General features: G+C 43.3%; 1 protein-coding gene across 4 annotated transcripts in view; it reads right to left on the bottom strand.

The window, feature by feature from the left end:
- LOC139574453 (teneurin-3) overlaps positions 1 to 27,732 on the bottom strand; it is a 175,828-nt gene that overhangs the window by 91,799 nt on the left and 56,297 nt on the right. For all 4 annotated transcript variants that reach the window (XM_071399021.1, XM_071399022.1, XM_071399023.1 and 1 more), the window contains one exon: positions 8,663 to 8,891. In XM_071399021.1, coding sequence (XP_071255122.1) covers positions 8,663 to 8,891 — 229 coding nt within the window. The remainder of the gene's footprint in view (positions 1 to 8,662; positions 8,892 to 27,732) is intronic.

Genomic DNA, 27,732 nt, shown 5'->3' with positions numbered 1-27,732 from the left:
TTAGTAATTAGTGATAGTGCATTAGTTGAAGGGATTATGTCCAGAGGTAAGTTTGTATTTGTGAAAGATATAAAATATTTCATCATGCAATGTACATTGTCCAATTGGTTTCTTTGAGAAATAGAACAGACTCACCTAGTTGGCATACTTTTAATGCAGTGGGCTAAATCAGGGTCACTCTGAAGCTGTGTTTGAATTTCCATACTAACATACTGTATACTACATACTTAATGAGTATACAATACATACTATATACTATTAGTTAATTTTAGTAACGTAAACTCACCCCATTCCGTACAAATGTGCGCAACCGCGACATTCAAACGAGGCTGCAAAGAAAACTAATGACTGTAGCTGTCACGTTCCTGACCTGTTTTCTGTTTTGTATGTGTGTGATGGTCAGGGCGTGAGTTTTGGGTGGGCAGTCTATGTTTGCTGTTTCTATGTTGGTTTTGGGTTGCCTGGTATGGCTCTTAATTAGAGGCAGGTGTTTTGCGTTTTCCTCTAATTGAGAGTCATATTAAGGTAGGTTGTTCTCACTGTTTGTTTGTGGGTGATTGTCGCTGTGTCTGTGTTTGTTGCACCACATGGTACTGTCTCGTCTCGTTCATTCGGTCGTTCCTGTTCATGTGTTCTTCGTTTCATGTAAGTTCGTAGTTTAGGTCTGTCTAGTTCGTTTTGTTATTTTGTATATTTAGTCAAGTGTATTTCGTGTCTGTCTTCGTCTTACAATAAAGTCATTATGTATTCATCACCCGCTGCGCCTTGGTCTACTCACTCACCGAAAGAGAGCCGTTACAGAATCACCCACCAAACCCAGATCAAGCAGCGGGTTAACGGACAGCCACGACAGCAGCAGTGGGAAAAGGAGGATTGGACATGGGAAGAGATCCTGGACGGTAAAGGACCCTGGGCAGAGCCAGTGGAGTGTCGCCGCCCCAAAGCGGAGCTGGAGGCAGCGAAAGCGGAGAGGCGACGTTATGAGGAGGCAGCACGGAAGCAAGGCTGGAAGCCCGCAAGTACTACCCTAAAATTTCTTGGGGGGGGGCTAAGAGGTAGTGGGCCGAGGGCAGGTAGGAAACCTGCGCCCACTTCCCAGGCTAACCGTGGAGAGCGGGAGTACGGGCAGACGCCGTGTTACGCAGTAGAGCGCACGGTGTCTCCTGTACGGGTGCATAGCCCAGTGCGGGTTATTCCACCTCCCCGCACTGGTAGGGCTAGATTGAGCATTGAGCCAAGTGCCATGAGGCTGGCTCTACATATCTGGCCACCAGTACGTCTCCTTGGGCCGGCTTACATGGCACCAGCCTTACGCATGGTGTCCCCGGTTCGCCTACATAGCCCGGTGCGGGTTATTCCACCTCCCCGCACTGGTCGGGCGACGGGGAGCATTCAGCCAGGTAAGGTTGGGCAGGCTCGGTGCTCAAGGGAGCCAGTACGCCTACACGGTCCGGTATTTCCGGCGCTACCTCCTCGCCCCAGCCCAGTACCACCAGTTCCGGCACCACGCACTAAGCCACCTGTGCGTCTCCAGAGCCCTGTTCCTCCTCCACGCACTCTCCCTATGGTGCGTGTCTCCAGCCCAGTGCCTCCAGTTCCGGCACCACGCACTAAGCCATCTGTGCGTCTCCAGAGCCCTGTACGCACTGTTCCTTCTCCCCGCACTCGCCCTGAGGTGCGTGCCCTCAGCCCGGTACCTCCAGTTCCGGTACCACGCACCAGGCCTATAGTGCGCTTCGAGAGGTCAGTGTGCCCTGTCCCTGCTCCCCGCACTAGCCTTGAAGTGCGTGCCGTCATCCCGGTACCTCCAGTTCCGGCACCACGCACCAGGCCTACTGTGCACCTCAGCAGGGCAGAGTCGGCCGTCTGCCCAACGCCTTCTGCACTGCCTGTCTGCCCAGCTCCGTCTGAGCCATCTGTCTGCCCAGCGCCGTCTGAGCCATCTGTCTGCCCAGCGCCGTCTGAGCCATCTGTCTGCCCAGCGCCGTCTGAGCCATCTGTCTGCCCAGCGCCGTCTGAGCCATCTGTCTGCCCAGCGCCGTCTGAGCCATCTGTCTGCCCAGCGCCGTCTGAGCCATCTGTCTGCCCAGCGCCGTCTGAGCCATCTGTCTGCCCAGCGCCGTCTGAGCCATCTGTCTGCCCAGCGCCGTCTGAGCCATCTGTCTGCCCAGCGCCGTCTGAGCCATCCGTCTGCCCAGCGCCGTCTGAGCCATCCGTCTGCCCAGCGCCGTCTGAGCCATCCGTCTGCCCAGCGCCGTCTGAGCCATCCGTCTGCCCAGCGCCTTCTGAGCCATCCGTCTGCCCAGCGCCTTCTGAGCCATCCGTCTGCCCAGCGCCTTCTGAGCCATCCGTCTGCCACGAGCCATTAGAGCCGCCCGTCTGTCCCGAGCCATTAGAGCCGTCCGTCTGGTGGCCATCTGTCTGCCCAGCGCCTTCTGAGCCATCCGTCTGCCCAGCGCCTTCTGAGCCATCCGTCTGCCACGAGCCATTAGAGCCGCCCGTCTGTCCCGAGCCATTAGAGCCGTCCGTCAGTCAGGAGCCGCCAGAGCCGTCCGTCAGTCAGGAGCCGCCAGAGCCGCCAGCCAGTCAGGAGCCGCCAGAGCCGCCAGCCAGTCAGGAGCTGCCAGAGCCGCCAGCCAGTCAGGAGCTGCCAGAGCCGCCAGCCAGTCAGGAGCTGCCAGAGCCGCCAGCCAGTCAGGAGCTGCCCTACAGTCATGAGCTGCCCTACAGTCATGAGCTGCCTTACAGTCGTGAGCTGCCTTAGTCGTGAGCTGCCCTACAGTCGTGAGCTGCCCTACAGTCGTGAGCTGCCTTACAGTCGTGAGCTGCCCTACAGTCGTGAGCTGCCCTACAGTCGTGAGCTGCCCTACAGTCGTGAGCTGCCCTACAGTCGTGAGCTGCCCTACAGTCGTGAGCTGCCCTACAGTCGTGAGCTGCCCTACAGTCGTGAGCTGCCCTACAGTCGTGAGCTGCCCTACAGTCGTGAGCTGCCCTACAGCCCGGACCTGCCAGAGTCCCTCAGCCCGGACCTGCCAGAGTCCCTCAGCCCGGACCTGCCAGAGTCCCTCAGCCCGGACCTGCCAGAGTCCCTCAGCCAGGACCTGCCAGAGTCCCTCAGCCAGGACCTGCCAGAGTCCCTCAGCCAGGACCTGCCAGAGTCCCTCAGCCAGGACCTGCCAGAGTCCCTCAGCCAGGACCTGCCAGAGTTCCTCAGCCAGGACCTGCCGCCCCTTATCCCGGTGCTGCCCCTTATCCCGGTGCTGCCCCTTCATTTAGGTGGTTTTAGTTGGAGGGTGGTCATTGGGAGGGGGATACAGAAGCGGGGAGTGACTATGGTGGTGTGGGGACAGCGTCCGGAGCCTGAGCCACCACCGTGGTCAGATGCCCACCCAGACCCTCCCCTGGACTTTGTGCTGGTGCGCCCGGCGTTCGCACCTTGAGGGGGGGGTTCTGTCACGTTCCTGACCTGTTTTCTGTTTTGTATGTGTGTGATGGTCAGGGCATGAGTTTTGGGTGGGCAGTCTATGTTTGCTGTTTCTATGTTGGTTTTGGGTTGCCTGGTATGGCTCTTAATTAGAGGCAGGTGTTTTGCGTTTTCCTCTAATTGAGAGTCATATTAAGGTAGGTTGTTCTCACTGTTTGTTTGTGGGTGATTGTCGCTGTGTCTGTGTTTGTTGCACTACACGGTACTGTCTCGTCTCGTTCATTCGGTCGTTCCTGTTCATGTGTTCTTCGTTTCATGTAAGTTTGTAGTTTAGGTCTGTCTAGTTCGTTTTGTTATTTTGTATATTTAGTCAAGTGTATTTCGTGTCTGTCTTCGTCTTACAATAAAGTCATTATGTATTCATCACCCGCTGCGCCTTGGTCTACTCACTCACCAAAAGAGAGCCGTTACAGTAGCGACTGTGTTGACTTCAAAATCTGGGGTGTGAACTACGTTTCTTTTCAAGCATTGATCGACATGGTAATAGCTCTATAGTGTTGGAGAAAAGTTGAAAAAACTGACCCTCCGTTACATCGTGACGTGTCATGCCATAACGTACAGCAACTATTTCTGTCTTATAATTTGTCTCCAACAGGTGCAGCACTTCTCTCATTGTTTAAAAACAAGAAATGGACAGTGACAGGGGTAAGGGGGGATACCTAGTCATTTTTTGCGTCATCACTGCAAGCAATCATGACTCTCAAAGCCGCTGTTTACTTCTGAAGATCACTTTAGTACCGCCCGAAAAACCCGATTCAAATTCGACACAAACCTTCAAATAGGTATGTAATGACACATTATATAAACTCTTTATAGTGTTTTATTTACATATTAGAGGCGATAAGGTGATAAGTTGGACAGATCGAGTGAAAAAAAGCAGTTTTCCCACACGACATCTCTCCTTCTCACTATCACGCATTAGTTTTGCTTCCCCACCCGCCATTTTTAAAAAGACCCAACGGAGCTCATTGCCTTCTTGAATCATGCAGAAACGGGCAGCATGGAGGTCTCGGCATGAATTTTGTTGGAAAGGGGAGAAATTGTGCTTTACAATGGTATTGACATTACAGTTGATCTGGAAGTATTACGTTTTTGGGCGCTAAAATAAGGTCAATTGTACGGACCAAGGCGATGTACAAAAGTGAGTGGGTTTACGTTATACCCTAAACGAACAGTTTCCTTTCAGTTGAGCGTGCTAGCGCTGTGCCTGTCTACCAGAAGTTGATGCTGTTGCTATGCAGCCTCTTGCTAGCTTGTTAGCATAACAAATTACTAGCTAGACATTTTATGACTTTGGGTGTGTTCTTAAATTCAATCTGGAGTGCCAGAGTGCGCTCAGAATGTGCTCTGGGCATTCATAAATTCAAAGCGTTGTCAGATTGTCCATTTGTAAACTCAGAGCATTTTGCTCTCGGATCGTTCAGAGTGTACACTGGACGCTCTGGCCGATGAGTAGGGTTGATTTGAGCGTTCTGACCTTACAATGGCAGTCAAGCACCCAAGCTAACTGGCTAACGTTGGCTAGCTTGCTAGCTACTTTCAGACACAAATGAGAGAACACATCATTCTAACCATTTTACTCACCCTAGCAGAGCTGGTTAGGCTGTTTTTATGTCATCCAGAGTGTTTGTGACTGTAACTGTGCTGCTGGGAAGTTATTCTGCGCTCTCGTACACTCAAAGGAGAGTGCTCTGAAATTGGAGTAAGTAGCCAGAGCGAATTTACGAAAGCACTCGAATGAATGTCCATTGAGAAACGCAAAACGACTATACCACTTAGCTAAACTATGAATGACGGGAATAATCAAGTCAATAAACACTGGGTAGTTAGTTAGATGGCATATAGTTAATATACTGGCAAGTTTGATGTATTAGTAGCCAACTAACGTTAGGTAGCTAGCTAACATACCGGTACATACTTCTGTAATGATGTGGTTCGTAAGGATCGGGTAGCTAACAAATTGTCAGCCAACATAATGTGAAAGTTAACTTATTTGAAAAGTCATTACTTTATTACATTTGTCATAATTAGTTAAAGCTATGAATTTGTATCCGCTCCCGTTGGACTTTTCAATTTTCTGCCATTTTCTTAAAATCTGAAAACAATATGAAGCCATAACCATTTTCTGAAGAATTGCACTATGGGCCCTTAAAAGAACGGAAATATTGTCCACTGCTTGTAAACTTTGTATTTTGTCAAATGTAGTATGACATCCGGGAACTTTTGGCATGCTAACTTTATCCATACTATGACCAATAAGCATACTATACACTCAATTTACGTCACAAATAGTATGGTTAGTGTGGTTAGTATGAGTATTCGAACACAGCTAGAGTGCTTCCTGGTAGTCTTTAACAAATCTACTTTGAAACCAAAGTATACACCTCACACACATGGTTATGGGCTTTAAAAAAAATAAGACACCTGTACCATGTCAGATATAGAGTTTAAATGTATTACATTTTTTGTTTGCATTCCAATATTACACTTTATATACATTTACATTTACATTACATTTAAGTCATTTAGCAGACGCTCTTATCCAGAGCGACTTACAAATTGGTGCATTCACCTTATGACATCCAGTGGAACAACCACTTTACAATAGTGCATCTAAATCTTTTAAGGGGGGGGGGGTCAGAAGGATTACTTTATCCTATCCTAGGTATTCCTTGAAGAGGTGGGGTTTCAGGTGTCTCCGGAAGGTGGTGATTGACTCCGCTGTCCTGGCGTCGTGAGGGAGTTTGTTCCACCATTGGGGTGCCAGAGCAGCGAACAGTTTTGACTGGGCTGAGCGGGAACTGTACTTCCTCAGTGGTAGGGAGGCGAGCAGGCCAGAGGTGGATGAACGCAGTGCCCTTGTTTGGGTGTAGGGCCTGATCAGAGCCTGAAGGTACTGAGGTGCCGTTCCCCTCACAGCTCCGTAGGCAAGCACCATGGTCTTGTAGCGGATGCGAGCTTCAACTGGAAGCCAGTGGAGAGAGCGGAGGAGCGGGGTGACGTGAGAGAACTTGGGAAGGTTGAACACCAGACGGGCTGCGGCGTTCTGGATGAGTTGTAGGGGTTTAATGGCACAGGCAGGGAGCCCAGCCAACAGCGAGTTGCAGTAATCCAGACGGGAGATGACAAGTGCCTGGATTAGGACCTGCGCCGCTTCCTGTGTGAGGCAGGGTCGTACTCTGCGGATGTTGTAGAGCATGAACCTACAGGAACGGGCCACCGCCTTGATGTTAGTTGAGAACGACAGGGTGTTGTCCAGGATCACGCCAAGGTTCTTAGCGCTCTGGGAGGAGGACACAATGGAGTTGTCAACCGTGATGGCGAGATCATGGAACGGGCAGTCCTTCCCCGGGAGGAAGAGCAGCTCCGTCTTGCCGAGGTTCAGCTTGAGGTGGTGGTCCGTCATCCACACTGATATGTCTGCCAGACATGCAGAGATGCGATTCGCCACCTGGTCATCAGAAGGGGGAAAGGAGAAGATTAATTGTGTGTCGTCTGCATAGCAATGATAGGAGAGACCATGTGAGGTTATGACAGAGCCAAGTGACTTGGTGTATAGCGAGAATAGGAGAGGGCCTAGAACAGAGCCCTGGGGGACACCAGTGGTGAGAGCACGTGGTGAGGAGACAGATTCTCGCCACGCCACCTGGTAGGAGCGACCTGTCAGGTAGGACGCAATCCAAGCGTGGGCCGCGCCGGAGATGCCCAACTCGGAGAGGGTGGAGAGGAGGATCTGATGGTTCACAGTATCGAAGGCAGCCGATAGGTCTAGGAGGATGAGAGCAGAGGAGAGAGAGTTAGCTTTAGCAGTGCGGAGCGCCTCCGTGATACAGAGAAGAGCAGTCTCAGTTGAATGACTAGTCTTGAAACCTGACTGATTTGGATCAAGAAGGTCATTCTGAGAGAGATAGCGGGAGAGCTGGCCAAGGACGGCACGTTCGAGAGTTTTGGAGAGAAAAGAAAGAAGGGATACTGGTCTGTAGTTGTTGACATCGGAGGGATCGAGTGTAGGTTTTTTCAGCAGGGGTGCAACTCTCGCTCTCTTGAAGACGGAAGGGACGTAGCCAGCGGTCAAGGATGAGTTGATGAGCGAGGTGAGGTAAGGGAGAAGGTCTCCGGAAATGGTCTGGAGAAGAGAGGAGGGGATAGGGTCAAGCGGGCAGGTTGTTGGGCGGCCGGCCGTCACAAGACGCGAGATTTCATCTGGAGAGAGAGGGGAGAAAGAGGTCAGAGCACAGGGTAGGGCAGTGTGAGCAGAACCAGCGGTGTCGTTTGACTTAGCAAACGAGGATCGGATGTCGTCGACCTTCTTTTCAAAATGGTTGACGAAGTCATCTGCAGAGAGGGAGGAGGGGGGAGGAGGGGGAGGAGGATTCAGGAGGGAGGAGAAGGTGGCAAAGAGCTTCCTAGGGTTAGAGGCAGATGCTTGGAATTTAGAGTGGTAGAAAGTGGCTTTAGCAGCAGAGACAGAAGAGGAAAATGTAATATACATCACAGAAGACTGAAAAATAACAAAAACGTTTGACATAGAAACACCAGTTTATTAATTATGAAATTATGAAAAAATATGAATACAATTCCACTCATGAGGCCACTAGTCATTTGACTGTAGGAAAGGGCTACCCATGACAAGGACACCAACAGTTCCACTGAGATGCACCAGAAGATACATAGAGAAATGTACATTCAGATTATAATAAACCAACCTCTTTCTTCGCTTAAAGGGAAACGTCACCATTTTTCAACTTCATATTCATCAACATATGTACAATTTGGTGCGTTTCTATGTTTTGTAGTAAAAAAGATAGATGAAGATAAGTGTTTCTAATGACATCATCGGTGTGCATCATGTAATTTTGACCAATTGCTGTCTACTAATTGGTTGATGATGTCATTGGATCTTTTCTTCCCTTCCCATTATCTTCCCTTTTTTTACTACAAAACCTAGAAACGTGCCATTTTCACATATGTGAAAATATATATATGGAATATGATGGGATGTTGATGTTGAAGATTTTTGACATTTCCCTTTAACGTACATGTAGATATGACGCTTTCATTGGGAATACTGATCTCTCAGATGAGTCACTCCCTAAAGGTGCGATGGGTCATCATATCCCCAGGTGTATTGGATGTCACAAACTGTCACAAACCCCCCAGGTGCATCAGAGCACTCACCTGCTCTCCAGGGCCACATTGCTGCCCAGGACCCAGCTGTCCTGCAGCTGGACACATTCCGCTGCGCTCTGCAACTCGGCCACCAGGCCAGCCGAGGGGGGAGGGCTTAGGCTCCTCTGATTGGCCAGCGAGCCGCGGCTCAACGACGTAATGGACGGGTGGTGTTTGTGGTGAGGGGGAGGGGCTGGTGGTAGAGGAGGCGGGCCTTGTTGACTCGACAGTTGGGCTCCTGTTCAAAGGGAAACAGAAAGAGACTGTAAGCACATATGAGAACACCTGAATGTAAAACAAAAAAAAGTATAGTACACCTGCTTGGCATTGATTTTGGGTTGTTACTATCTTGTGGGGGAGCTGCTTGCAATAAACTGGTGATTGTGTTCTGTATGAAGCTGTGGCTATCTGACAAACCAAGAAAAGTAAATGCAACCTAAAATTGCGTATCAAATGCATGAGATGCTATAGCAACAAAAAAATATTGATAATTGTGGCAAACACCAACTGGCTGAATGTTGGGTTCTTTAACCCAGAAGGTCATTTATAGAGGCAGCTGTTTCTTTATGGGAGCTTAACAGGATGTTTCACGTTTGATTACAGCCCGAAAAGACTCTCAAATAACTAATGACCAGAACATCCATTAGAGCGTTCAGAGAACAGGTTTTCCAATTTCACACAAAGCTGTGTAATTGGCCCCCGGAATGACACGTCGTGATTATCTATCCATCTTCAACGCTAAGAGGTAAACCTACAATGCTGACATTTCTGATTTGCTCCCGTAAATTCCAAATGGAGGTGGGTTTTTTAAGGGTTAGGGCAATCTTTGAGATACTTGAAAAAGTCAGGACTTTTCTTGAACTATGTCGTCTGCATTAACAGCATGCTTTGATAGGGTAAACAGCTGGATATGAATTTGGATTTTGGCACAATCCTTGTTACATGCTGGATGTCCTAATGGTCACCTAATGGTATGCTGATGTTTCGACTTGTCATTTCGCTGATTCCAGCCCTAGAGAAAGACCCAGAAACAATATGACAAGTTAAGGCCAGTAACATGGACTGTGCTAAAATAATATGACAAGAGTGAAGGCCAAAAATTACAACTTTGTTTGAAGGACATCATGCATTGTTTCAGGGAGGCTGCCTCTTTAGTGGCTATGCAAATTGTCCCTGTCAGTGTGCCTTTGCCTCTCGCTGCACACCTGTCAACACGAAGCAAACCTCCAGCAGCTGACAAACAACCCCTACGTCGCTTCCGCAAGGCTGAGGAAATGTATGCGTGTCATTCAGAAATAATTTTCTACAGGAATTATTTCTCAGCTGTATAATTCATTACGGACTTGGGGCCTATGGGAAGGGCAGGCAACAGTTGACATGACAGTGTCCTATTTCAGGGTTATAACCTATGTAGATATTGTTATAATACTGTGTGTACTGAGACACATTATGAGTTAAATCAACATAGTCAAACTTTTAATGTAAAAGTAATACATTATTTATAAATGTTTTATTTATCCTTTATTTAACTAGGCACGTCAGTTAAGAACAAATTATTATTTACAATGATGGCCTACAATGTTAGAAGTTCCAGGAGGGAACATCCACAGCAGGGTGTAATACATGTTATTGTGTGTTAAATCTTCAAGGGGAAGGAGGGTTACCGACATGTTTTAATAGGGCACAGACACTTTTGTTCAGTTTCAAATTCCTCAAAACTCACCCAATGAATGGCATCAAACACATGTTCTAACATCAAACACAACATAAGCAGCATGTGAAGTGACAACCATTTAACCATCTTAAAACATAAAATCCAAAACCCTTCAAAGTTACTTTTCAGACACTGAAGTAATAATTTCATAAGCTTGTATGAATATTGCATAGTGTGAGCTGTGGGTGAAATGTCTGAAACATTGATCTGCTATGGTGACCCTGTAATGGTCTATTGTCTATTGTATAGAAACATAGTGTGAGCTGTTGGTGAAACGTCTGAAACATTGATCTGCTATGGTGACCCTGTAATGGTCTATTGTCTATTGTATAGAAACATAGTGTGAGCTGTTGGTGAAATGTCTGAAACATTGATCTGCTATGGTAACCCTGTAATGGTCTATTGTCTATTGTATAGAAACATAGTGTGAGCTGTTGGTGAAATGTCTGAAACATTGATCTGCTATGGTGACCCTGTAATGGTCTATTGTCTATTGTATAGAAACATAGTGTGAGCTGTTGGTGAAACGTCTGAAACATTGATCTGCTATGGTGACTCTGTAATGGTCTATTGTCTATTGTATAGAAACATAGTGTGAGCTGTTCGTGAAACGTCTGAAACATTGATCTGCTATGGTGACCCTGTAATGGTCTATTGTCTATTGTATAGAAACATAGTGTGAGCTGTTGGTGAAATGTCTGAAACATTGATCTGCTATGGTGACCCTGTAATGGTCTATTGTCTATTGTATAGAAACATAGTGTGAGCTGTTGGTGAAATGTCTGAAACATTGATCTGCTATGGTGACCCTGTAATGGTCTATTGTCTATTGTATAGAAACATAGTGTGAGCTGTTGGTGAAACGTCTGAAACATTGATCTGCTATGGTAACCCTGTAATGGTCTATTGTCTATTGTATAGAAACATAGTGTGAGCTGTTGGTGAAACGTCTGAAACATTGATCTGCTATGGTAACCCTGTAATGGTCTATTGTCTATTGTATAGAAACATAGTGTGAGCTGTTGGTGAAATGTCTGAAACATTGATCTGCTATGGTAACCCTGTAATGGTCTATTGTCTATTGTATAGAAACATAGTGTGAGCTGTTGGTGAAATGTCTGAAACATTGATCTGCTATGGTAACCCTGTAATGGTCTATTGTCTATTGTATAGAAACATAGTGTGAGCTGTTGGTGAAATGTCTGAAACATTGATCTGCTATGGTAACCCTGTAATGGTCTATTGTCTTTTGTATAGAAACATAGTGTGAGCTGTTGGTGAAATGTCTGAAACATTGATCTGCTATGGTAACCCTGTAATGGTCTATTGTCTATTGTATAGAAACATAGTGTGAGCTGTTGGTGAAATGTCTGAAACATTGATCTGCTATGGTAACCCTGTAATGGTCTATTGTCTTTTGTATAGAAACATAGTGTGAGCTGTTGGTGAAATGTCTGAAACATTGATCTGCTATGGTGACCCTGTAATGGTCTATTGTCTATTGTATAGAAACATAGTGTGAGCTGTTGGTGAAACGTCTGAAACATTGATCTGCTATGGTGACTCTGTAATGGTCTATTGTCTATTGTATAGAAACATAGTGTGAGCTGTTCGTGAAACGTCTGAAACATTGATCTGCTATGGTGACCCTGTAATGGTCTATTGTCTATTGTATAGAAACATAGTGTGAGCTGTTGGTGAAATGTCTGAAACATTGATCTGCTATGGTGACCCTGTAATGGTCTATTGTCTATTGTATAGAAACATAGTGTGAGCTGTTGGTGAAATGTCTGAAACATTGATCTGCTATGGTGACCCTGTAATGGTCTATTGTCTATTGTATAGAAACATAGTGTGAGCTGTTGGTGAAACGTCTGAAACATTGATCTGCTATGGTGACTCTGTAATGGTCTATTGTCTATTGTATAGAAACATAGTGTGAGCTGTTCGTGAAACGTCTGAAACATTGATCTGCTATGGTGACCCTGTAATGGTCTATTGTCTATTGTATAGAAACATAGTGTGAGCTGTTGGTGAAATGTCTGAAACATTGATCTGCTATGGTGACCCTGTAATGGTCTATTGTCTATTGTATAGAAACATAGTGTGAGCTGTTGGTGAAATGTCTGAAACATTGATCTGCTATGGTGACCCTGTAATGGTCTATTGTCTATTGTATAGAAACATAGTGTGAGCTGTTGGTGAAACGTCTGAAACATTGATCTGCTATGGTAACCCTGTAATGGTCTATTGTCTATTGTATAGAAACATAGTGTGAGCTGTTGGTGAAACGTCTGAAACATTGATCTGCTATGGTAACCCTGTAATGGTCTATTGTCTATTGTATAGAAACATAGTGTGAGCTGTTGGTGAAATGTCTGAAACATTGATCTGCTATGGTAACCCTGTAATGGTCTATTGTCTATTGTATAGAAACATAGTGTGAGCTGTTGGTGAAATGTCTGAAACATTGATCTGCTATGGTAACCCTGTAATGGTCTATTGTCTTTTGTATAGAAACATAGTGTGAGCTGTTGGTGAAATGTCTGAAACATTGATCTGCTATGGTAACCCTGTAATGGTCTATTGTCTATTGTATAGAAACATAGTGTGAGCTGTTGGTGAAATGTCTGAAACATTGATCTGCTATGGTAACCCTGTAATGGTCTATTGTCTTTTGTATAGAAACATAGTGTGAGCTGTTGGTGAAACGTCTGAAACATTGATCTGCTATGGTAACCCTGTAATGGTCTATTGTCTTTTGTATAGAAATATCCTATGTTAGGAACAACACTACACATTCAATGGTTTATAGTTAAGAAAGGTTTTATGTATTTCTACTAGTTAATGTTTATTGGACTTTTGAGTTAGGTTGAGATAAGCTTTACACAAATCCATTGTTTTACAATATTGTATGTATCATACTGTAGCAGCCCTTTCAACCAAATTGCATGTTAATGTAAATGATCAAAACATCTAATTTGAGCTCAATAAAATCTATAATAAAAACTATGGAAATGCCTCTATCTTCATGAGTTCACCTTGTGGGGTCAAATGTAGATTAGCAAAGATATTAACTGGCTCATTGTACTGCCTCAAGGTTTAATGAAGATATACAATTAGTTACAGTGGTTGTTATCCCTTCAAGTTACGCACAGGATGACTAAGTGGGAACTTGATTACATTACATAACGAAATCATCTTCTTGTACTTGGTTATTAGAATACTTGATAAATAAGATAATCCTTTACATACAAATTAGAACACTTCGACTTGGTAGAGTCAAATCAAATCAAAGTTTATTTGTCATGTGCGCCGAATACAACAGGTGTAGACCTTACAGTGAAATGCTTACTTACAGGCTCTAACCAATGGTGCGGGGAAAAAAAGGTATGTGTGTGTGTGTGTGTGTGTGTAGGTAAGTAAAGAAATAAAACAACAGTAAAAAGGCATTTGAAAAAAGAGTAGCAAGGCTATATACAGACACCTGTTAGTCAGGCTTATTGAGGTAGTATGTACATGTAGGTATCGTTAAAGTAACTATGCCTATATGATGAACAGAGATTAGCAGAAGCGTAAAAAGAGGGGTTGGCGGGTGGTGGGACACAATGCAGATAGCCCGGTTAGCCAATGTGCGGGAGCACTGGTTGGTCGGGCCATTTAGGTAGTATGTACATGAATGTAAAGTTAAAGTGACTATGCATATAAGCTAAACAGAGAGTAGCAGCAGCGTAAAAGAGAGGTTGGGGGGGGCACACAATGCAAATAGTCCGGGTAACCATTTTGGTTACCTGTTCAGGAGTCTTATGGCTTGGGGGTAAAAACTGTTGAGAAGCCTTTTTGTCCTAGACTTGGCACTCCGGTACCGCTTGCCATGCGGTAGTAGAGAGAACAGTCTATGACTGGGGTGGCTGGGGTCTTTGACAATTTTTAGGGCCTTCCTCTGACACCGCCTGGTGTAGAGGTCCTGGATGGCAGGCAGCTTTGCCCCAGTGATGTACTGGGCCGTACGCACTACCCTCTGAAGTGCCTTGCGGCCGGAGGCCGAGCAATTGCCGTACCAGGCAGTGATGCAACCGGTCAGGATGCATCCATCTGCATATCTAAATATATCTAAATCTAAATATCTAAGCATTTGAGACGCCATATTTTTCCACTATTTATCTTGCTCTGGTAATAGATATTTAATGTATTGGGTGGCCAGACATTTATGGTGGGAATTTCTGCACTTTCTAAACATTTACTTTTTATAAATGTATTTGGTGCTGAGACAAAGGTCAACATCTTTACATTAATTTAATAGATAGTAATTGCACATCTCATGTGATCTCCACACCTCATCAAGTCCAATGTCAACTGCACCGTGATGCTGTTAAGCAATCAAACCAATTGGCACCGGTGTGCTTCATCATTAATTGCCACCCATGCGCCAGTGAGTGTGGTGCTAGAGAGAGTGCCTTGCAAATGTTCTCGCATGTGCATGTGAGAGGATATGCACACGAATGCATGTGTTCAAGTGTGTGAAACAATGATTCTCTGAGACAGCTTGGCATTCTCTTACACCAAAACACAAGCAATTAACCTGATATTTTAAGAGCGAAGAGCCCTGGGATGAAACAGCTGTGTGTTTTCTGGGGCTATGATTTGAAATCAGATCAAGACAGATGCCTCCCTTCCATAACTCCTCAATGTCATCTTGTCATTGTCTCCATCAGACGAGATGCTTTAATTAAAGGCCCTTTTTGATTAATACTGCATGCTGGCTGCTGAAACGACAACCTCATTCAGATCTTAATGGCGCCTGCGATATCTATCAAACGCCGGGTTTATGAAGCGTCTATACTTTCACAATAATGTCTCTCGAAGCGGAATTCCCTTTGGTGCGTTTTTAATTCTTGGTTTTTAGAAGAATGGAACCCTTTGGGAATTGGACCGACAGGTTTTTGCATCTCTTTGTGTCTACGTGTGTTACTTTCCTTTCATGATAATGGTTTCACGAACTGTCGACTCCCATCGTCACGTTGCACAATTTAGGATTACAATCGGTCAGTGAAAAAAGCAAGCGGTTTTAAGGTTTTGTTAAGAACATTACATTCTTAAAGACGATTACCATTAACCTCTCCACAATCCATCAGTACAGCTGCTGTTGGATGGCTGATCCATTCTCAACAGCTAAGAGTCCCGTGGCTGTTCGCTGGATTTGTCTTGATCTTTCTCTATCTTGCAATCCCTTGAAAGTCTGCTTCAATGGCTTTCTCAGGTATTCCCTCTTCTGAAATATCTCCTCATGATTAGTCCATTGGTTCTGAATACAGAGTACAATATTTGACACAGCACCAGGAGACAATTAAAAGCTGTTTTGCAGAACAACAATCTGAGTACTATAAGCTTGGACAGAATGGTAAAAGGCTTTTTAAAATGTGCAAAAAGCACAAAGGTCTTCAGACACTTAAGTGTCTATTAAGTGATGGAAGCAACTGATAATGGCTATGAAACGGCATTCACTTTGACTATTTAGTCCTTCACCATTATGAAAATTGTACGATATCATCACCGTTCCATTGAAATAAATAAGAGCAGGAAGTTCCATTGTGTCAGGGATTTTGATCTACCATTTCATAGCTAGTGAATAAATATGAACATCCCCAGCCTAGAATAATCTCTTTACAGAGTCTTCCGTTTTAGTCACTATATCACTTAAGTGTGTGATCAGGCTGTGTGTATTACTGTCCTGTCTCTGGTTGGACGATGGGAGTTAGTTTTAGCAGAGCTCTGTAGTGGAGGTGGCAGCTCAGACTCATATTGGATGGCCTAGGGGAGTGCAGTCAACCCTGTTGGGATCCAGAACCATTAGAACCACCTTCCTGGTGACTTTTAGGGAATTCTTCAGCAAAGAGAAGGGTTGTAGCTTTGAACTATAAGGGCCTGAGGTTCAGGAGAGCTCCTTTTGAATTCCCTCAAACTTCCTGCTACCTTACCCTGTCAAACACACCAGCCCTCTCCTTACCCAGCTTCTCATCACATCAAAGAACTCTTACATTCCCCCCCAATTCAGCTCACTACAGAAGGCCAGGGTAACATTTCAATATGACATAATTATTAGTATGAGGGTGTAAAGAAAGATACTGTAATGATTATAAACATGGTCATCATGATGAAATGTTGAACTTTCAATTAAATACTTCAGTAGGTCTCCCTGTCTCCCTGACTAAACATGACAACTTACAGATCACCAAAACAATCATCACTACTTGTCACGTTGTTCGTAATAATGGTCGGACCAAGGCGCAGCGTATGTTGAGTTCCACATAATTGGAATGATAAAGTGAAACTTAACAAATACAAAAACAAATAAACAATAAACTAACAACGAACCGTGACTAACGAGATGCTACGTGCACTAACTCAAAACACAGTAACACAAACAATATCCCATAACCCACAGGTGGAAAAATGCAACTTAAGTATGATCCCCAATTAGAGACAACGATTACCAGCTGCCTCTATTTTGGAATCATACACAAACCCCAACATAGAAAATTAAACCTAGAACCCCACATAGAAATAATAAACTAGACTAAAACCCCTAGTCACGCCCTGACCTACTCTACCATAGAAAATACAGGCTTTCTATGGTCAGGACGTGACACTACTAGCTGTTGCTACAGACATGTATTGCAATCACAAGTTGTAGTTATTCATAAGTAGCTGGGATAAGCCAACTAGCAAGCTGTTAGTCACATGTTGACAGCTATTATCTCAGTAACCATGTTTCCATCCACAGTTTTTATGCGAGTAAAGTCATACCGAATAACAAAAAATCATGACAGCTGTGATGGAAACAGGACGTTTTGCTACAATGAATTAGGTGAGAAATGGCAGTGGAAACACCTTAATGCGCAAATATTGATATAAAAACCATCATATCGAAGTAAACTTGGAGTCACGCGACAATATGGTGTATGGTCCTCCCACTACAACTCAGGAAAGCATGCAGTTTATTGGGCTACAGGTTAAATAAGTTATGAACTTCACAGGGTGGTGCAAGTGCACAGTGATCTTGATGCTCCTTTCCAATAAATATTGAGGTTCTTATTCTGATCGATGCTTGACTGCCGTTTGACAAATAATAATCTCATCATTGTAGACAAGCCTACCTGCACAGCCTACCCGCACTGTATCTGCAAGATGTTGGCTAGAGCGCAGGTCCCAAGACAAGAGTCATTATGCACTGATTTTTATCTGCAACAAGTCCATTTGGTGGAAACACACCACTGGTGGGAAAATGTGCATATTGTCTTTATGCGGATTTTAGAATATTCGCTTGAAAATCTGTCGCCAATTTGGATGAAAAGATAGCTAGTGTCAGAAAATTTTTAAGAATATTTTGAAGGAGAAATAAATAACAATGTCTTTCAATGTCTTTCAAAAATATGAAAATTCAGATGATCCTAATAACCCTGCCATTCAACAGAGAAGAAGCATAACACGTGATGTGACACATGATGGATAGGAGATGGACAGGAGATAGACAGGAGATGAAAAACAGCTCTAGGCGTCATTACCCAAACATTAGACAGTCAATTTGTCCTGCCAGCATTACGGGTTCAACCAGGTGCCAAGACCTTTTCTTCATCAAAAAGACTGTCGTGACCTGGATAGGTAGTGCCATTAGTCAGTAGGACTGCTTTGTGTTGTCATGGTGATGGACGGATGGCAGCAGGAAATAAATCCTGGTTGAGAGTTGGGGACTAGTGGAGGCTGGCAAAGGAGTGGTTCCAGAAATGATATTGATTGTAGCATTGCCCCTGTTGAACATATTATATACTGTCAGTTTGTAAGGCTTATTTGTCAAACCTCCGCCATAGCATTATTTTCTGGTCGCTTCAAAATTACCCATTCAAAAAGGTATGTAGGCTGCCTGCCTGGAATAGGTGAAGATACTTCAACTGTAAACACCTTTAAAACAATCAGTCATTTCTCTTTTCAAAAAATGTTTTAGGCTCTAATGGCGTTCTCCAGTGTCTTTAGTGCAGCAATTCAACCCTGTCAGGTGGACTATTGATATGCCTCTTGTTCACTTAGGCCACGCCTTCCAAATCACTTGGGCAAATGGAACCAGGAAAAACAGGCCATTTGGGGTTCTAATAGCTGTCACAATGTTTGCTATAATTGCATTTCCCGAGCGAAACACTGTTCAAAGGGATAGAGAAGAGACCTGTCAACAGTTAAAAAGGGGAAAGCATTCCCTTCACAAATAATGGCAAGTATTTTGTTTACAACTTGACGCGTTTCCACTTTCAGCTGATTCATTTTTCTAATGGACTACGTAAACAAAGGCACTCTTTAAATGAGCAATTTGTAGAATGAAAGACAGCTATAGGGCCTATAGAAAGTCTACACCCCCTTGGATTTATTTTTGTTGTGTTACAAAGTTTGATTAAAATGTATTTGTCATTTTTTGTCAAAGATCTTCACAAAGTACTCTAATGTCAAAATACTCAAAATACTCAATTTCTTTGTATTAATGAAAAATAGAACACTAATGTACCTTGATTAGATACTGTAAGTATTCACCCCCCTGAGTCAACACATGTTAGAAACACCTTTGGCAGTGATTCCAGCTATGTGTCTTCTTGGGTAAGTCTCATAAGAGCTTCACACACCTGTATTGTCCAATGTTTGCCCATTATTCTTTTCAAAAGTCTTCAAGCTCTGTTGTGGATTATGACTAGACAGCAATTGTTAAGTCTTGGAATAGATTTTCGAGCAAATTTATGTCAAAACTGTAACTTTGCCACTCAGGAACATCCACTGTTTTCTTGGTAAGCATATCCAGTGTAGTTTTGGCCTTGTGTTGTAGGTTATTGTCCAACTGAAAGGTGAATTCCTCTCCCAGTGTCTGGTGGAAAGCAGACTGAAGCAGGTTTTTCTCTAGGAGTTTGCCGTTTCTTTTTATTCTGAAAAACTCCCGTATTTGCTGATGTCAAGCATACCCATACCATGATGCAGCCACCACCACGCTTGAAAATAAGGAAGCAGTTACTCAGTGATGTGTTGTCTTGGATTTGCCCCAAACAGGACTTTGCATTTAGGCCAAAAAGTGTATTCATTTGCAAATTTTTTGCAGAATTACACTTCAGAAGGACGACTGTATCTTTGATGTGTCTGAGTGGTTTAATAAATAATCCACAGCATAATTATAAACTTGACCATGCTTAAAGAGATATTCAATGTCTGATTTGCTATTGCTACACATCTACCAATCACTGCCCTTCTATAAGAGGCTTTCGGAAAAGCTCCCTGATATTTGAAGCTGTGCTTGAAATTCAGTACTTGACTGAGGGACCTTAAAGATGTTGTACCTATGGGGGACAGAGGAAGGGGTAGGGGTTCAAAATCATGTCAACCCATTTTATTTTACACAGAGTGAGTCCATATAACTTATTATGTGATTTGTTAAGCCAAATTTTACTTCTGAACTAATTTAGGCTTGCCTAAACAAAGGGGGGAATACTTACGCAACGACTATATTTTAGTTATAAAAATAAAAAATGTTCTTTTCACTTTGACATTATGGAATATTTTGTGTTGATCTATTACTTAAATCTATTTCAATCCCACTTTGTAACGCAACAAAATGTGAAAAAAGTTCAAGGGCATGTAGACTTTCTATAGGCACTGTACTTCCTCAAAAGAACCCAACAAATTGACTAACAATGGCATAGCTGCAATCACTATCTACAGACAATGCTTCACTGCAAATCCTGAGACCAGCATTACTCTCTGCTTTAGAGATAAACGATGGCTCGGAGGTCGAGACATAATCTGACACCAGTGCTTCCAAAAAATATGATACCCCACTGTCCAGTATTATCCCCAGGTGTATTGTGACATTGTAGTGGCTGACATCCTGCTTTCTAAGGGAAGGTTTATAAGGCCAAGGCTATAAATTGGTATCCTACCGTTACAGTGCTGTTTGACACAGACCAGGGCATTCTAGAATAATTCAAAGCCAAGGATATGGCTCTTCCGGGGGAGGCAGTTCTTTTCCACAACATTGATCCTCTCCCCCACATTCATACACAAACGCACATGAATGCACACATCTAAGCACCATGAACACACACACCACAAGATTCCACCAACCAGCCAGTTTGGACTTCCTGATGTTTTCCAATCTTTCTTCATACCATCTCTCTCCCTATCCCCCTCTCCCTATCCCTCTCTCCCTATCCCCCTCTCCCTATCCCTCTCTCCCTATCCCTCTCTCCCTATCCCTCTCTCCCTATCCCTCTCTCCCTATCCCTCTCTCCCTATCCCTCTCTCCCTATCCCTCTCTCCCTCTCCCCCTCTCCCTATCCCCCTCTCCCTACCCCCTCTCCCTACCCCCTCTCCCTATCCCTCTCTCCCTATCCCTCTCTCCATATCCCTCTCTCCCTATCCCCCTCTCAGCATCCCATGTACAGCAACCAGTGTACCCTCTAATGATCCAACCTGCACAATCAGCACTATGATATGGCCCCAGGCTCCATGCGGAGGACACTAGCAGAGTCTTGAAGATTGCATATGCTCAGGGCTAGAAAGTAAAATATGCAGTCTTGATTTGCTGAGGCAACTAAGCCAACTCCAAGTGTTCAACATGATGAATAGAACCTTCCCGGTTGAAACCTATGATCAAAGCTATGCGTTGTTTGGGGATTCTATCGATCAGTAAAAAATATAGAAATTGCTTGTTTGTTTGCTTCAGAGTACAGGAAGACTTAGCTGACAGCATCATTAAGCGGGCCTAGCCACTTACATACAAATTCTATTTTGAAACCAGGACACAGAACTGAAAACATTTTAATTAAAAAAATGTAAGTGATGGGGAGAAAAAAATGGATGGAGAACAAGCTATAGGATGAAAATTACTCTATCTTCTTTTTACTTTTTAAATAATGAGCCAACATGTTTTCAGCACTTTTATTTCCATGACTGATCAAATTGGTTTTCTAATGCTCTCTCTTGTCTCTCTGCTGCAGACATATAGTGAGCAATATGTTTGGAACATCAAATTGCAATAAAATGACAGTATTCAATCGCAATATATAGAATCATGAGAATCATGAGAATCGCAATACATATCGTATCAGTGTATGTTGATAAATCGCATTGCTCCTGGCAATTCACAGCCCTAATTGTTATCAATGCATGGTTTATGCATCAACGTCAGATAAGTGCATGTATCTCAACTTTATTTGTCTTTGAGATTAATCCAGCACACAACACACTTATTGAAACCACCATCCACTTCATGAATCCCTTCTGTGGCAGTAGGCGTTACTACCAAATTCATTAGTGAAATTGGCTGGTAAGTTAAGCTGCTGTGCAACAGCCCTTGATTCTGAAGATGCCTTTCTTTTCATGTTAGACCTTCCCGCACGTTGGCTATTAAGGTAACTCAATAACAGGACCAGCCAGACTTACTGTCCTTCAAACGTGTCTAATGCAGTGGTAACTGACAACAGCAGACAGGCATCAACTGTTCCAGCCTTGATTCACTGAAGACAAATCAGCCTAGGCGGTATCTGTTATGTATCAGACTAAACCTAACATTTCACTTTGTTTGGCAGCTATTGATTTTTCACCTCAATGTTGTCTCCAAGAGGCATCCCACTCTTACATGTAAGCCCTCCACTAGATTCCGCAGAATTATGGATACAGCATAGGTTGTAGATACATGTTTTTCCTCATGTTAGTTTTGGTGGAGTCTAGGTAATATTAAACCTGTGCTCATCACTTGAGTATACAGCTTTTCTATGAATTATAGCCAGAAGTGACTCTCAGTGGTATGGCCAGTTTACCTGCTGGTGCAGTAAAGCCCATGTGTGGATGCTAGGAGAGTGCTAACAGAATAGGGATAGAGAGAATGATACAACAGACAAGCAAGTGGGCTGAAAACACTGCATTACACCTCCATGGCTTCCATACACTTACAGTGCTAATATGCAGAAAGAACATTTGGGTCCACAATGACATGAATCATAATGACAGCCATTATTTATGAATCATACCGGTATCCATTAGCTATGTATCATACGGGCAGCCATTAGCTATGAATAATACCGGCAGTCATTAGCTATGAATCATACCGGCAACTATTAGCTATGAATCATACTGGCAACTATTAGCTATGAATCATACCGGCAGCCATTAGCTATGAATCCTACCGACAGCCATTAGCTATGAATCATACAGGCAACTATTAGCTATGAATCATACAGGCAACTATTAGCTATGAATCATACTGGCAACTATTAGCTATGAATCATACCGGCAGCCATTAGCTATGAATCCTACCGACAGCCATTAGCTATGAATCATACAGGCAACTATTAGCTATGAATCATACAGGCAACTATTAGCTATGAATCATACCGGCAACTATTAGCTATGAATCATACCAACAGCCAATAGCTATGAATAATATCAACAGCCATTAGCTATGAATCATACCGGCAACAATTAGCTATGAATCATACCGGCAACTATTAGCTATGAATCATACCAGCAACTATTAGCTATGAATCATACCGGCAACTATTAGCTATGAATCATACCAACAGCCAATAGCTATGAATAATATCAACAGCCATTAGCTATGAATCATACCAGCAGCCATTAGCTATGAATCACACCGTCAGCCATTAGCTATGAATAATACTGGCAGTCATTAGCTATGAATCATACCGGAAGCCATTAGATATGAATCATACTGGCAGTCATTAGCTATGAATCATACCGGAAGCCATTAGATATGAATCATACTGGCAGTCATTAGCTATGAATCATACCGGAAGCCATTAGATATGAATCATACTGGCAGTCATTAGCTATGAATCCTACCGACAGCCATTAGCTATGAATCATACAGGCAACTATTAGCTATGAATCATACAGGCAACTATTAGCTATGAATCATACCGGCAACTATTAGCTATGAATCATACCAACAGCCAATAGCTATGAATAATATCAACAGCCATTAGCTATGAATCATACCGGCAACAATTAGCTATGAATCATACCGGCAACTATTAGCTATGAATCATACCAGCAACTATTAGCTATGAATCATACCGGCAACTATTAGCTATGAATCATACCAACAGCCAATAGCTATGAATAATATCAACAGCCATTAGCTATGAATCATACCAGCAGCCATTAGCTATGAATCATACCGGCAACTATTAGCTATGAATCATACCAACAGCCAATAGCTATGAATAATATCAACAGCCATTAGCTATGAATCATACCAGCAGCCATTAGCTATGAATCATACCGGCAACTATTAGCTATGAATCATACCAACAGCCAATAGCTATGAATAATATCAACAGCCATTAGCTATGAATCATACCAGCAGCCATTAGCTATGAATCACACCGTCAGCCATTAGCTATGAATAATACTGGCAGTCATTAGCTATGAATCATACCGGAAGCCATTAGCTATGAATCATACTGGCAGTCATTAGCTATGAATCATACTGGCAGTCATTAGCTATGAATCATACCGGAAGCCATTAGCTATGAATCATACTGGCAGTCATTAGATATGAATCATACCGGAAGCCATTAGATATGAATCATACCGTCAGATATCTATTAACATTCTAGCAAACCATTCTCATCCTGGTGCATATCAAGTTCTGAACTACTCATAATATAATGGAGTCTTTTGAATTTGCCACAGGACCGAGAAAAGAGAAGGAGTATTTTCTAGACAACAGGTCACAACCTACTCACAACAATCCACTCCAGAACAAAAAGTAAAACAGCACTTATTTTACCATTCATCCCACTTCATTTCTCTATCGTTATACAGTGTAAGTGACTTATTTAAGACCATATTTGCAATTCAAGACACTTTGCTAATCTTTGACTCACTCTACTCTTGTTTGCACCAATTAGATAAGGAAATCACATAATCAACAAGTGCTATTTCAAGTGAGCTATTACGATCTGCCCTCTTCCTATTTCACCCACTAGGAGTGGGAGGTGAAGCCTGGAACATGTAGACACCCCTGCTGTGTTTCCTAAGACTGAAATATACTACTAATCTGAATATGGCTTATTATGACATAAAATACACAATGGAAAGTGAGGAGAAAGCTCACAGGAGAAAAAGTGATTAGAAAAGATTAGAAAATTAGAAAATGGCCACATATGGTTCTGTGAAACGATCAGTTATCGGCTTCGAGAGGAGCAGCTGGAAGGTTCCTGGCAGGATACATACTGTATGGCTATAGGGTTTGTTATACTCTGTCAACAAAAGCTTTACTGATATAGTTGGAATTCCATAGCCAACACTCTAGAATCACTTCTTTGATCCAGAGGTTTAATTTGACCTCGACCAATAATGCCGATATAAGCTTTTTTCAAATGCCTTTTTAGCCTCTTTTCCTGTTTTTCTTCTTGGAAAACTCCTGTCCACTACTGTAGAGGTACAGGGTGTTGATAGGAGACATCTTTTTAACACAAGACTGAGCGAGCTAGAAGTGACAGGGGAGGAGGATCAACTAAAATGTATGGAACAACAACAGAACAGATAACGAACCAGGTTTAGGATGCTGTGGAGAGCAGAGATGCACCACACCTAGCCAGGTTTACAATGCTGTGTAGAGCAGAGATGCACCACACCTAGCCAGGTTTACAATGCTGTGTAGAGCAGAGATGCACCACACCTAGCCAGGTTTAGAATGCTGTGTAGAGCAGACATGCACCACACCTAGCCAGGTTTAGAATGCTGTGTAGAGCAGAGATGCACCACACCTAGCCAGGTTTAGAATGCTGTGTAGAGCAAAGATGCACCACACCTAGCCATGTTTAGAATGCTGTGTAGAGCAGAGATGCACCACACCTAGCAGAGGATGGTGAATACTGATGTGACTGACAATATCTCCTCAATGCCGGCAGAAAGAAGTAAATAACATGACCATATGATCTGTTTTTTACGCAAGGCATAACTCAGTGCATCGAGGTCTATATTGGCTATAGATTAGGGCCAATAAAACTTATATTTATTGACAATATGTCATGTCTACATGATGATGAGGATTGTTTGGAACGTTAATCTGGGTTAAGGTGTTCAATATATGCAGGGTTGGTTGGAATGTTAATCTGGGTTAAGGTGTTCAATATATGCAGGGTTGGTTGGAATGTTAATCTGGGTTAAGGTGTTCAATATATGCAGGGTTAGTTGGAACGTTAATCTGGGTTAAGGTGTTCAATATATGCAGGGTTAGTTGGAATGTTAATCTGGGTTAAGGTGTTCAATACATGCATGGTTGGTTGGAATATTTATCTGGGTTAAGGCGTTCAATACATGCATGGTTGGTTGACAGAAAATAAGAGTTACATATTTATCTAAAACAAAGCAATCCAAACATAGTCACCGGACCTTGATTTGAAGTGTCCTTGGTTTGCTGAGTCTGTCTGAAGGACTTGAGAACCTAGGAAAGCCTGGGGGCAGTACTCTCTTATGGAGGTCAATAACAGTGGTGGGGCGCTTTTACCCAGCATCTTTGTGTTCCCCTTAGTGACAATAGCATCTCATTGTCAGGTGTTTAGCCTGATAAGGTCGCACCACCCAGAGGAGACTGCCGTCTACTTCTCACCAATGTAATGCTTTAAAAACAGGTTTAGCCAACATCGCAGCCTGGATCAACCAATTTAAAGGCTAAATCTGTCCTTTTTTGGGGGGGTGGGGGGGGCTCAGATGAGGGGAAAACCTGGGGAAATATATTGATATCGCTAACAATATCAGGAAAGAGTGTCTGATAGCCCTCTCTTTCTGCATGACCAGAATTCCGTCTCTTTGAATTTTGGTTATTCAAAGGGAGACGGAGGTATTCGTAGAAAAAAATGCAAACATAGCCATTTTGAGTTTAACTAATAGGGCAACAAGTATTCTAGAATGCCACTGGTTTCTCCTCTGTGTGGAGGTTACCACACAGTAGCAAGGCTACACTATGTGCCATACCACCATCAGCATTCCTTTAAACCAAGTACAGAGCTAGCAGTAGTTAAATGGGGAGCACGCTGGCTTGTGCTGGGAACGCATGTTGCTCTTTGAGAGCGACGTAATGACTGCTATCAATCTCCTCCGCTTCGTGTCATGTTAGAGAACTATCAGGGAGGAGAGCTGGCAAGGAGAATGGTAGAGCGCTGCAAGACATCCTCCAAAGCGGCTGTGGCGATGCATTAATCACTTTGGAGCTGGGTGTCCAAACTAAAAAAGTGTCAGGGTAAGAAGTAAAGCCAACATAGAGATGCTAAAGTATGCCTGGAGAGGAATCCTGTCTGCTGTCTGCTCCTGGCTAACTGGCCACCAACAGTCCCTCTTTCTCTGCCTCATCACATTGCAGCTCCCTGATTTGAATTTGTACATTCGTTCAGACAGTGCTGTACAGATATCAGAGACTAAAATGTTAATTTCACTTGCAGCAACTCTATTCTCGTCTCTCTCAAAGCAAAGCAAACAGAAAGGAAAGCATGTATACATATGGGGATGCATCTGCAATAAGATGAACAATCAGCTGTGACTACAGTAGGTATATCAAAGTCCTGCTTTGATACAGTTCTCTGATATCATGGAAATAACTAACATAATTGGATATCGTTTTTCTAGTACCTAGACTCAGTATACTGTATATCATATTAGATTTGCCACAGAGAGTACATTCCAGCATTACCTATTAATATACAGTTGTTTCCAACATTATTGGCACCCTTGACAAAAATGAGCAAAAAAGACTATATAAAATAAATAATTCAAATACTGAGATATATTGTATGCTCCCAAAAATGTTGAAATTATATTATGTTATACTAATACAATTGCTCAGAGAAAGAGATTTTGTTTAAGAAGTAATATTGTTCTATCTAAAAGAATATAGGGGTTAAACTTATTGCCACCCCTGTTTTCAATACCTTTCAAAACCTCACCTTGCGAGGATAATGGCAAAGGGCCTTTTTCAAAAATGTTTTATGGGATTGGAGAACACAAATGACCGTTGACCTTATTTACAAGTGTTCCAGGACCAGTGGAAGCAAAATAGCCCTATAACGTCAAAGATCCACCACCATATTTTACAGTAGGTATGGGGTTCTTTCCGGCATATGCATCTTTCTTTGACGCCAAACCCACCACTGGTGTGCGTGGCCAAAGAGCTCTATTGCAATGTCATCCAACAAATGTAAATGCTTGGATTCTGTATGGGTTCTGTACGGAGGAAGGGCCTAAGATCCCTCCCAAAGTGTTCTCCACTCTCAGAAAACATTTTAGAAAAAGACTGTGTTGTTAACCTTGCAAG

This window comes from Salvelinus alpinus, chromosome 4, assembly GCF_045679555.1.
Source record: "Salvelinus alpinus chromosome 4, SLU_Salpinus.1, whole genome shotgun sequence".
Classification (NCBI taxonomy): domain Eukaryota; kingdom Metazoa; phylum Chordata; class Actinopteri; order Salmoniformes; family Salmonidae; genus Salvelinus; species Salvelinus alpinus.
Note: the sequence above shows the minus strand (reverse complement) of the source record. Positions and strands in the feature narration are given on the sequence as shown.